The sequence below is a fragment of the Pleurodeles waltl genome, chromosome 1_2, assembly GCF_031143425.1.
Source record: "Pleurodeles waltl isolate 20211129_DDA chromosome 1_2, aPleWal1.hap1.20221129, whole genome shotgun sequence".
In the NCBI taxonomy this organism is placed as follows: Eukaryota; Metazoa; Chordata; class Amphibia; order Caudata; family Salamandridae; genus Pleurodeles; species Pleurodeles waltl.
Genome location: NC_090437.1, coordinates 476,183,668 through 476,196,502, shown reverse-complemented (window position 1 = coordinate 476,196,502; position 12,835 = coordinate 476,183,668). Strand labels below are relative to the sequence as shown.

The 12,835-nt window shown below is 41.6% G+C and overlaps 1 protein-coding gene across 2 annotated transcripts in view; it reads right to left on the bottom strand.

Moving 5' to 3' along the window:
- Positions 1 to 677: 677 nt before the first annotated feature.
- CFI (complement factor I) overlaps positions 678 to 12,835 on the bottom strand; it is a 224,335-nt gene continuing 212,177 nt past the window's right edge. For both annotated transcript variants that reach the window (XM_069241061.1, XM_069241054.1), the window contains 3 exons: positions 9,750 to 10,033; positions 4,852 to 4,953; positions 678 to 1,126 (listed from right to left, as the gene is read on the bottom strand). In XM_069241061.1, coding sequence (XP_069097162.1) covers positions 909 to 1,126; positions 4,852 to 4,953; positions 9,750 to 10,033 — 604 coding nt within the window. In that variant the 3' untranslated portion in view covers positions 678 to 908. The remainder of the gene's footprint in view (positions 1,127 to 4,851; positions 4,954 to 9,749; positions 10,034 to 12,835) is intronic.

The following is a 12,835-nucleotide window of genomic DNA, read 5'->3' as shown; positions in this document are numbered from 1 at the left end:
TGTCAGGGGTAAGGTGGAGTACCTTACCAGGTGCAGACACTATACCAGGAACAGTATCACACATACCTGGATATAAGCAAGACATTCATTATTTATTTTTCTCCTTCACAGATTTTTCACTCTGCACCCTATCGTGGAAACGGAAGGTCAATCAAAAACACACACATGCATAACCACCATGATTAACAGAAAGTGTGTATGTGCAAGAGCACACACACACTCACAAACAAACTGAAAACTGAAAGTTAGTGTTCTGAAACATAGCTACTCACCATGCAACAAAGCTCTAAGCATTCAATTCATTTTAAAATGCTGGTTACTTCTATTGCTCAAAGAATACAAATGTACCTGACCAATCTGTGATCGTCACAAAATACATTTTGCTTCTGGAAGGCTGTTCAGGTGTCTATGTGTAAGCTATGTAACCAGTAGTTTAATAAACAATGAAAAGCCAATGTGGGTATATTTATAATTTACCTCTAACGGTTTGGAGGCATAAAATCTGTGTCTTTTGGGAGTAAATATTTATTTGAAATGCTCATGATACACACAAAAAACAGAAGTTTGTTTCAATAGCTGCATTGTAGTGACTTGCCAATCTGCTAGAACAGATAGGGGTGTCACATTTTTGGTTACCCTCCAGAAATGTAAGGTGGTTAACTACACTGAGACATGTCTAATGCTCATTCCTTTATTAGAAACACATTATTTACCAATTTCAGCAGCTCATTACAAAAATATTTGATGAGCAAATGTGTTTATTTTTTGACTCGAAATGAGTTTAAGAAAGTGGATATGAAATGACTCACCAGGGCACCGTTTGTGTTGTTAAGTCGAGAATATTTCTACTGTATACTCTACAACCATGACTAATATATGTATGTGTTATGTATGTTCTACTGCTGTCCTTAGACATTATATCTGGAGATGAACTGTCTTCCAACATGGCGGCTTATCCATTCAAAGTATTTGGCCACTTTAGTGTAAACGCCAGGGTATCCAGCCTCTCCACAGTTTTCACCCCAGCTGACGATCCCCCAGAGGTATGCGACATTGTGCTTATCGACACACACCAAAGGTCCGCCGGAGTCTCCTTTGCAAGAATCAATGGATCCGTCATAGGTACCTGAGAGGTTGGGGGGAGGATGGAGAGAGGCAGAGACAGTTATAACCTGCGTACATAGAAACATCTCAGTAGACAGTCCCTACCTGTTGTCGGTGACAGTGCATTAAAAGCAGTTTAAGATATCAAAGTTGACAGTGAACGAATACCAAACCAGATGAAAGGTAATGAGGTAAAGCACGTTTTTTTTTCTACTTCCTTTGAAAGCTCCTGACAAATAAACATTACACAATTATTGAATGCTAGCATTTTTCTTTTTGATGGGTCCTTAAGAAGTTTCTACATATGTCTATAGTACTTAAGCAACCAATCGCAATGTGGGGGATCAGTGGGGGAAGAAAACAACAAGGTTTTTTTCTGTTGGTTAATCTCCCTCCATTGGCACTGTAGGAAAGTGTTTTTTTGTCTTCTGATACAGCATAAAAAGGCAGACATTCCAGGCAAATAGAGCTGTGTTGCTCGTTCAGGACCAGATGTGATAAATGCTAAATGCAGACTCAACTTGCTTCTTTCAGGTCTAACTTTAAAAAATCCCATACTGAGTTGCACTATTAATTCTTCTACGGTTTCTGTAAATGAAAGTGGGTGCTGAAAGGTCCTTGGGGCATATTTATACTCCGTTTGCGCCGAATTTGCGTCGTTTTTTTCGACGCAAATTCGACGCAAAACTAACTCCATATTTATACTTTGGCGTTAGACGCGTCTAAAGTTCATAGAGTTAGCGTCATTTTTTTGCGTGAACACCTTCCTTGCGTTAATTGTATGCAAGGTAGGCGTTCCCGTCTTAAAAAATGACTGCGATGCATATGCGTCGTATTTATACTCCCGGGCAAAAATTACGCCCGGGAGTGGGCGGGACTAAAAAACCCGCATTTGCGCCGGATTTTAGCGCCTGGGTCAGGGCAGGCGTTAAGGGACCTGTGGGCTCAGAATGAGCCCAGAGGTGCCCTCCCAAGCCCCCAGGGACACCCCCTGCCACCCTTGCCCACCCCAGGAGGACACCCAAGGATGGAGGGACCCACCCCAGAGACATTAAGGTAAGTCCAGGTAAGTATTTTTTTATTTATTTTTTGTGGCATAGGGGGGCCTGATTTGTGCCCCCCTACATGCCACTATGCCCAATGACCATGCCCAGGGGACAGAAGTCCCCTGGGCATGGCCATTGGGCAAGGGGGCATGACTCCTGTCTTTGCTAAGACAGGGGTCATTTCAATGGGGGATGGGCGTCGTAAAAAAATGGCGCAAATCGGGTTGTGGCGAATTTTTTGCCTCAGCCTGACTTGCACCATTTCTAGACGCCCATACGCCATTTTCCCCCTACGCCGGCGCTGCCTGGTGTACGTCGTTTTTTTTAACGCACACCAGACAGCGCCGGCGGCTAACGCCGGCTAACGTCATTCAATAAATACGGCGCCCGCATGGCGCTTCAGAATGGCGTTAGCCGGCGCTAATTTTTTTGACGCAAAACTGCGTTGGCGCAGTTTTGCGTCAAAAAGTATAAATATGGGCCCTTGTGTTTTAGGAGGAGGGGTTTGTGCCCAAGTGTGCAACATATGCTGGGTGGAACTGCCAGCGTGAGTGTGACTCCTCTTCTCGGAGTGCTTGATAATGACCGGAAATGTATGGATCTTTGACACTTCCATATAGGTAGTGGATGGGAGGAAATTTTGATTAGGAATGTGTGTGTAAGCATCATTTTGGAACATTGAAGAGAAGCTATCTGTTATGTATTTCATTTGGTGCTAAAGTGTTGTCCTGACATACTCTCAAACTTTCCATCATAGTTTCTAAATTCATTTCCCACCCTGAGAGTTCCAAATTGGATGGACGAAGAGTTACTTTAGTTTACATTATCAGTATGTCAATTGATGAACTACAATAACTATAGTAAACTGGGTTCTGTGTGCATCAGCCCACCCCAACTTTATGCCTGGTATTCAATGCAAATTTGACTGAAGTGCACTGGGTTCCTGCTAACCAGGTCCCCAGTGCCAGTGTTCCTTCTCCAAAAACAAGATAAAAGGTCACTTGATCCCCAAGTGGCCTGCCTTCAGCATCTCTGTAAGTTCTTAGTAGGTGGTACCTCTGGTACCTAAGGCATAGGTACTAAAGAGGTCCCCTAAGAGCTGCAGCATAGCTTGTGCCACTCTAAGGGATCCAGCACCAAACTCATAAAGACTGCCACCTCAGGCTTCATGAAAAGGTGCTATAAAAAGTGAAAACACAACATGACACACACTTGTGTGCCAGTAACCTAACACTGCATGTAATATTTGTAAGTTACCCCTAAAGCAGCCCTTACGGCCGTAAGGCAGGGTGCATTACATTACGTATGAAGACAGATCAGCATGACCAGATATGCCCATGTGCTGGCCAGTTCAAATAATGACAGTACAAGTGAATAGGGAAGCCATGTTTGTACTGGGCACTGGTCAAAACAAGTTCCCTTGCTACATAATGGCTTTACTGAAACCTATGATGTTTTGTATCAAACACTTTGTATTAATAAATCGACACTGATTCCAGTGATTGGATTTATTTATAGATGCACACAGAGGGTAATACCCTGAAACCAGTCCCAGGATGCTTGAATCCTATCCAGGCAAGACCTGGCTTGGCAGTTCAGGCTCGACGGGTCCAGACTGATTTGCATATGGCTGGGTCCGAACTGGGGTGACTTGGCAAGCAAAATAACGATTGATTAAACCCAGATCTGTGACTGGGGGTGAGTGTTTGAAAAGTTTCAACACTCTGCCCATCATTTTATTTTGTGATGTTGCCTAGTGTGCCCTAAGTGGCTAGGGTATGCCCAGACGTGGGTCCCTTGCTTGCTGTGCCACGGGATTCAAGCTAGCCTGGCTGATGAAGGGTGATACCCTGAAACTGGTCCCAGGATGCCTGAATCCTGTCCAGGGAGGATCTGGCTTGGCAGTTCGGGCTGGACTGCTCCCATAGCGAGCAGGGTCAAGACTGATTTGCATATAGCTGGGTCCAAACTGGGGTGACATGGCAAACAAAATAACAATGTATTAAACACAGATCTGTGATTGGGGGTGAGTGTTTAAAAAGTTTCAACACTCCGCCCATCATTTTATTTTGTGATGTTGGATGTAGCCTTGGACCTTGCCCCATATTCACCTTAAGTCCTGGAGAACAGTCCCATAAGTCTCTGTGAAGTGTCCTAATGCAGTACATATTTTCCCCCACAGGATAACATTGCAGCACCCAAAAACTGCACTGTTGACTTTTGGAAACTGTATTTATTTTAACAAGATTTTGACCATAAAAACTTACCAGTTCTCTGTTTCAATATACTTGATTGGCATACACCTAGTGTGTATATTTAGGAAAAAATTGAAATATGGCGCTTATTTGCAGTTTTCAAGACATAAATTCTAAGACTTTTGCAAGGACCATAGGCCCTTGGAAATCACTTACAAGAGATCTTCATTGATGTTTAAAAAGTCATCATAGTTCCCCTAATGATTGTCTAAAAATCTGAAGTAGGCATCAGATCAATGGCTGGAGACCTGATTAGCACTCAGAATGTCTTTGCTAAGCATAATTAGAAGTTCCACAATTTGAGGTTTAGAAAGGTCTCCAACTTATAAGTGACGGATACCAAAAGGTACCTTCAGATCCACTGCTTGTTTACACTAGAAACAAGGACATACACTGAATTTCCTATAAAAGATTGTTATAAAAACAGCACTAGTGAAAAGTCTTACCTGCACATTCCATGTTTTCGAAGTAACGTTCCTTGTAGATGTCTGAACAGTTTGCCATTAGATGAATGTTGCCCCATTTCAGGTAAAATACTTTGACAAATCCTGAAAAAAGAGATAGTCTGTGTTCATTTCTGACAGGTACCACAACTGGGTCCTTGTGTTAAAATGTTTACTTAAATAAAATGTATGCTAAAAACATCTGTTTATTTTTTACTTGCCAGGAGCTGCCCCTCTGTGCTCCTGGACCCTTACTGAAATAGTATGGATAATGTCTTACATATACCAACATCGGGCAAAACAGAGGTGCCATATATCCATGGCCATATAGATGAATTAGCTTCTTATGTCACAATTTAGGAATCTGCTCTGTCAAAATGGAGGAAGAGGCTTGTCAAACATTGCCAATTTGAGGAGCAATTTGAGACAAATTTAGAAGGCCACAGGGAAAATAGGTGAATAAACAAAATAATAAAGTTGCCACCAGTCGTTTCGTCATCTCTCCTCTTGGAGCCAAGAGGTAGCTGGAGATTTTCTTGAAAAGTTCTAGGTGGTGTATGGGATCACTGTTACTCCACTTGCAAATTTCTGATAATGTTTTTAAAGCTTACATTAACAAAGGCATTTCCAGGCCCCAGAAGACCCCCATCACCTGCAGGATACACTAGGGGGCCCTCTCATATTCAATGTCTACATGGTGACCCCTTGGGCTCTAGTCACATATAGCAGCATCAAACTTTACCAATATACCAACAATACACAACTTAGTTAAAAGTATTCTCTGCTCCAGACATCCAATGCCTCAAACACTGCCTGCACATCATCCAAACTTGGATATCCAGCACCGACCTGAAGTTGAGCTCATCAAGACAGAAGTTGTGTAATTTCCTACAATCAACACACAGCAGCAGAAACCTGCCTCACTGACATGAATTTTAGCAGCTTTGAACCCCAACTTTACTTGAATGCCAGGTCACTCGTATTCACCCTGATCTCCAACTTCACCATCAAGAAACACATTGCCAAAAAAAGAAGATGGGCTGGTACCAGCTCCCCCTTATAAAGAAAGTGAAACTATTTCTTCAAGAAAGCAACATCAGAACTGCTGTTCAAGCCCTTGTAATCTCACATTTGGATAGTGGTAATACCTTGTTCTGTGGCCTCCCAGGCTCCACTATTGCCCCAAAGTAGGAGCATCATGCATGTCATAGCACGTCTCTTCCGGAGCCTGATGAAATATGATCACATCACCCCATCCTGATGTCTCTCCACTGGTTTCCTTTGCCTGCCTACTGCTGCAACATAAGCTGCATCCTTTACAAAGCCATCACAACCAGTACCCCTGCTTATCTTGCAGACTAGCTCACCACTTAAGGCAGCTCTCCCCAAGCCCACAAGCTAGGAAACTATCAGACTAGAGACAATGAAGTGTAAAAAGGGAAAAAACAAGGCTGCAGGCCTTTTTCATCTATACTCCCAGAATTGGAATAACAACCCAGTATCCATCATGTCCAAAACTGATCCAATTCAGACAAGAGCGGAAGATGCATCTCTTTAAAAACATTAGATCAGAATGCAATAACGGCACACTTGTTCCAGAATCCAGCTGCCAACTCTGTGACTTGTTGACTGTATGCTTTGCCTTTGACCCTGTGCAGTACTCAGTTGTCTTTTGGCACAGTTTGTGCTACAGTAATACACGTACACATACATCCAAGGATACATGATTATCAGTATCTGGACATTTTTTCCACTCCGCTGCATTATCAATGGGCCCTAAATGGCCTCCTTGTACAATTGTGTCTCTTCCAGCCCACAAGGTTTCCTTCCCAATATGTCTATCATTTCTTATGCTGACTACTCTTCAGTTTGATTCGTCTCTCTAATGCCACATTTTATTAATATGTTAATTTCCAGTAGGAGACTATTGAACCAACAAGTGGTCTAGGTATTTCTTTGCGCTTGCTTTCACATCTTGTTTTTTCCCAGTAAGACTTAATACTTTCCTATGGTAACTCTTCCAAGACTCTCGGATAAAAAACATAGCGAGGACCTCTCCTATTGTTTGTTTAGCTTTTTCTTGGGCCCTCATTACAAGCAGAGAAGTATTCGAGAACAGTGGTTCTCTGAGTTTCATTTGTAGCCAAAGATCAGATTATGAACTTTAAACAGATTGTCATCGAACTGGGCCTAGGCCTTACACAAGCGACAGTTGTTTCTGTTTGTAATCAATAGCATATCATGAATTGTAAAAAGAAAGAATAGTGTAGCTGTTGCAGCACTCTGTGATACGTACAATAGTAAAAATATGTATACAAATAATACGCAATCAATTAGTGCGGAATAACTTGAAAAAAACAAATAGTTTGATTTTTTTACGTTAACTACACCCTTCATTTATTTTTGTATATTTTAATATATTTGTTCAGGTTTTAGACATAAGGTCAATATGTCCTGAGGAGATCCTTTAACACAGTTTGTTGGGTCAAAACGTTGACACTGTAAAACTGAGACTGTTTTATGCAAAGACAAACAAATACCTGGAGAATAGAGGATTTGATTTGTTCAGGTCACTGCAGCCTTAGATTCACGATTTGATTCTGTTTTACTTTTGTGTAAAATGCCTGTTGTTACTGTTTGAATGGAATCTTAAGATAATGTCTTTCAAGTGACTATGGCCCATATTTATACTTTTTTAGCTCCGCATTTGCGCCGCTTTTTGACGCAAAAGCGGCGCCACAGAAAATACAATGGTATTTTCTAAGTTGGAGCCGCTTTTGCGTGAAAAAATGACGCAAATGCGGCGCTAAAAAAGTATAAATATGGGCCTATATGTTTTCAAGTTCAATAATGCAATCACTGATGCATTTGACTAAGATTGAATCCCAGGAACCCATTGTTCTTGTATTCTTTATATCACCCAAGTTCGCATTGGGTTTAATGGTGCGTCCACTTTAATTATTACAACTAGGTCACAAAAAGCAGGACCTGGTGCAAACATTGCTTGCTACACCTCTGCTCACATGCAGGTTTTGCTTGGACTCATTTTGCAAGATAACGCTTGGCCAAATATGAATGGGGAAACGTGTTGAAAAGGAGGAAAATGTGCACAAACTGGAGGCAATAACTCATGTTCCACACTTTCCGAACATGAAAGCATATTACTATGCAGTAATTTCGCAAAACTCAAAGCGTGTCATGGATTTTCCTCAGGGTGAAATTACTGTACAGTTTACCTTGCCTACCTGTAATGAGGTCCCTAGTAGGAACCCACTGGGCTATGAATCATACAGGAATCACTGGGAATAAAACATGCCGCAGTCCAACCAGTAACCCAAAACATCAATGGCATTATCTCACAAATCATGATCCCTTGCATTATAATTACACAAAATATAAAGACTGGTGTAGAATGTGCAGTAGTGGATAATTTAAAGAACAGTTGATTCTCCATCCGCACTTGTGGTTGTGTATCACCTACAGTAAGTGCACCCTTGGTCATGCAAATGCTACTCCTACACTCCTGTGGCGGCCATCAGCTGTTGCTAAGGGTAAACTAGTGTTATTGATCTGTCACCATGTGTGACCACTTTGGGGACACATTATTGCCATTCACATTTACAGAGGGCATTCTACCAACAGTGATGGGCATTGGCAGCTTTTCCACCAGTTTTTCTCACATGCCGATATGGGCACATTGGTAGTGAAACTTCAGCTGGTAAGGCAGAATAAGCTATTAAAAATTGACATTGTTGCCTTGGCAGAGATAGTTGCATTGTCTCACATCCAGACTATAAATGATACTCATGGTTTTTACGATGGTGTTGACTGCTGTTAATAATATACATATATATTTGCCACATTTTAGGACATTGCCAACATAAATGCAGAGTTCAGACTAATAAACAACTGGCTATGTAAATAAATGCCTTCCTTACCCCTCGACATATCCTTGCCTCCCCACATCCAACCAATGTAGTAAACACCATGTTGTCGTTATAACACATTTCGCTATTTTTTTTTTATGAGGGACTGTTTTTTGTGAGACTCCGGAGCACTACACTTTCCACTTTCAAGTAATCAATGTTAGTGCCTGTGTCAAATTACATTTAATTTAGTCAGAATATATACCGTCAAAGAACAGCAAACAATGGGCCAAAAGGCTGTCTGTAGTGGTCTGAACAATCCTACATGTCCACGTAACTATAATGTAAGCCGACAAAACGTGGTAAGGAAATAAGCGAGCTTTATTGACATTTATACCTTGCAATGAGGCTCATTGTTTATCTTTGTGAATGAGGGAAAACCGTTGTTATAAAATTACCACTCTACTATAATTACCACTGCATTGCGTGTTATACTATAATTACCACTGCTTAGCCTGTTAGAGCAAGTGGTAGGCAAGGTATGTGTTAGTTCCAACAGTATGGAAAGATATGGCGGCTATGAACACCTCTGGCGGTAGAATACAGCTGACAACACTTTGGGCCTGATTACGAGGCGGTCGGTGTATTCCGACCCATGCATAACCCCCTCTTTACACACGGGTCTGAATTACGAATAGGTGGGTATTTAAACATCCAGTTATCATCAAATGCGTTAAATACCTCAACCGTCGTTAAATTTCGTCAGGTTAAACATGCTGAAATGTAACTGGGGAAAAGCTTGGGCACCCTGCCATGTGGATTTTGGTGTGCTAAACACAGGAAATCCACGTAATCCCCCATCAACTCGTAACAGGTGTCATTTATTGCACCTGATAAATAACTTACCCTGTGGTATCGTTATTTATCAAGTGTGATGTGAATAGCACTTCGGCTCGAAATCAGGGCCACATTGTCTTACACGTGCAGTGCTCCCACTGCAACTGATAGGGTAAAACACACTGTTTGCCTACTTACCATCTGACCGTCCCCAGCCAGAAACTTTGCACGTGTCTCTTGCTCTGAACTGATACTCAGACCACGGTAAGCAGGCAGGCATCACAACGTTGTCTGCTCCAATGCACTTGTCCTCGTTATATATGTTCTTCACCAGAAGCAGTGCTATGTCATTCTGATATGTAGAAGGATTGTATTGTTCGTGAACCCGGACTTCTACCACAGGGAACGCGTCTACGTCTTTATCATAGTCCGACCGGTCCAACAACCCAACCATTACCAGGTATTGTTGTGGTCTTGAAGAACTGCAAAATGAAGGCACTACATACTTTAGTCATCACCATAGCTAATGCCATTTCACAGGGAATAATAATTTATTTACACTGTTTGTACAACATTGCAAGCAGAGGTCTTTGGCTTGAATGCCACAATGATTCATCCTATCTGTACGATTTACGCAATATTAGCAAAAACAAACTGCAGAGTTCATGGGTGCCATCAGCAGAAAATCAAAATAGTTAGTAAAATACAAACTAGTGCCTTACCTATGTATGTTCAGTACTGTCTTAATTAGTTTCTATGGCAGAAGATAAAAATACTCCATATCAAATGCAATATTGCTTGTTTAAGTTCTTTGTTTACAAATGTTACTCACCCAATGTACTTTACAACGTACTAGCTATTATGAATGTTTCAATTGTTCAGAAATTTTCCAGGGGGTTGTCTCGCAAAGGTTATTTAAAGTAGTCTTTAAAGCCTATCGTTTTTGAGCCAATGTCACTCGGCCACTGTATTTTAAAATACACCATTTGACATTTTCTGGGGCACAGGATTTTCAGCTTTTCAGGTGCTGGTAGCAACAACACATTCTTTAGAGCAGTCTGAATTCGTTATTTTTGTTTACCAGTACCTTTGAATTGAGTTTCGACCACTTTTTGACCAATTTTCTCTCCCTTTGAGTTTTCCTGACTCATTTTCAAACAATTTCGCTCCTACAATTCTCAAATTTGCTTTCATCTTTGTTAGAGGTGATGAAGCAGAAAATGAAGGTTTTGATTTTAATGCATAAACGTAGTGCTGAAATAATCATGTGTGACATTAACCGAATTAATAAAGATTGTACGGGGACAAAATGTGCCCTCAGAGTAGTTTGCCATCATTTATACGCGTGCTTTATATAACGTGGTGTATTAGAAATGCACTAATTCGACATAATCATAAACGTGTGCTACGATTTTGCTTATTTGAAATGCCTTAGCTTAGCATTACTTTAGCGGAGGCTTTGGCCTAGTTGCCTGGTCTCACGGTTTAAACGTTCGTATTTTTCCACTGTGCTATTAAACGTGTATTTCTGCTTGAAGCTGTACTTTTCCACAGAGACTGCTCGCATGCTTATCTTAAAGTTGGTGCCAGCATGGCATATTTTCTCTTAAATTCAAGGTCGGCTTGCAGGTGCGGACAATGGAGCCTCTGAGAGTAAGCTAATCGAGAAACAATGTTGCAAATTGCGTACCCATCTCCAAGGATAATGTATGCTTAAGTAAAAGCTTGAGAACTGTCGTTTTTGATTGGTCAATTTGAAGCTAACCTATGAACCCACCAATGGAGACCCTACAGGACTTGAACTGTTGCCTATAAAACCCAGGTGCACGAGAGGGAAGCTCTCTCTATCTTCGGACATCCTGCCATTTTGATTTCGTAGCTACTATGACCCATTTTGCTGCGATGCCATTTTGAGAGACTTTGATGCTTTCTCTAGTCGAGAGAAAGAGACTTTAATGATTCTTGCCCTAGAGACTTTAACTTTGATTTGTCCCTTTGCATGAAGTAGTAGCCTTAACTTGTCGCCGTGAGGCAATTGCCCCGTTCACCCCTGCCCCTTTGTCCCGTCCCATGCTGATCGAGAAACGGTACCTGTGAGACGAAGACTTCATTGATTGCTGATTGGAATTGGTAAATATGAAAGGAAATTGTAAAATTGCATTGTGTTTCCTTTAGGTAACCAACTGCTGATTTTTGATAAGGGCCCTAGCTAGGAGTTTTCTAAATTGATGTTGCCAAATTGTTTTGCATGAAGTCCCACATGCTGATGCTAATTTGAGGTTAGACGAGGATTCCATATGTCACACAATGCAATTGGAGATCTTGTTATGCTGACTAAATGTACGCAATTAGCCCATTACAGATTATCGTATTAGTGCTTTGCATTGCCACTATCGAATGCCTTGTGATTCAAATGCTACATAGATTACACTTGTTTCGACGATATGGACAGCTATTAATGTTCATTTATGTTTATCATTTGGTGTTGAGGCACATTTATATTGTGCTAGCTTTGTTAATATAGGGAAATAAATTCACTAACTTTGCAATAAACTGGTGTGGTTATTCCTGGCTGAAAGGTCAGGGTTCGCCGAAATGTATTCTGGATTAATTGTTAAGTGTTATGTTGTTCAAGGTGTTGCTTACGTTCGTTATTGATTATCGATAAGAGGTGATTGATCAATTAAGAGTACAGAGAGTTCCCACTTAGCCAAAAGATTCATCGACCTAAAGAGCATCCGAACGCAGGTAAATTGTTACCACGTTCCGCTCTATCAGTAGATGGTAGCAGAGGACGGTTACGTCTTTTGGGACCCTGTACCATTAGAGTACATGGTGTCGAATTAACGGTTACGCATTTTTTGAGACCCCATTCGAAAGGTTGAATTAGATTTTCCTGGATAAAACTGATTGACAAGATGATGATGGGCTAGGTCCACCGCGACTTTCCCGGGATCTCGGAACTTGCGAATGGAGAGAAAGGAGATGTGGAAACAGCGTTGGCGGTACTAGTGATGGTATGAGTGAAGTTAGGGTTTTGCGCTTGCACAGCTTATTGCCGCAGGGTGTGTGAAAGGGTTGCGAGGATTTTCTTTTTAAGGATAGCGGAGGAGCGACTCCAAGTGTAGAAGTAGAGAGGTCGTCGAACTTCATAAAGTAACGGAGGTGCGGCTCCGAGTGTGAGAGTAGGGAAGTCGTCGAACTTCATGTGCGTCTGGCGCTTGTGCATAAAAAGGTCCACGTGGTTGTTGTTGTTGAGACGGGCCCTGCGAGGTCAAGGGACT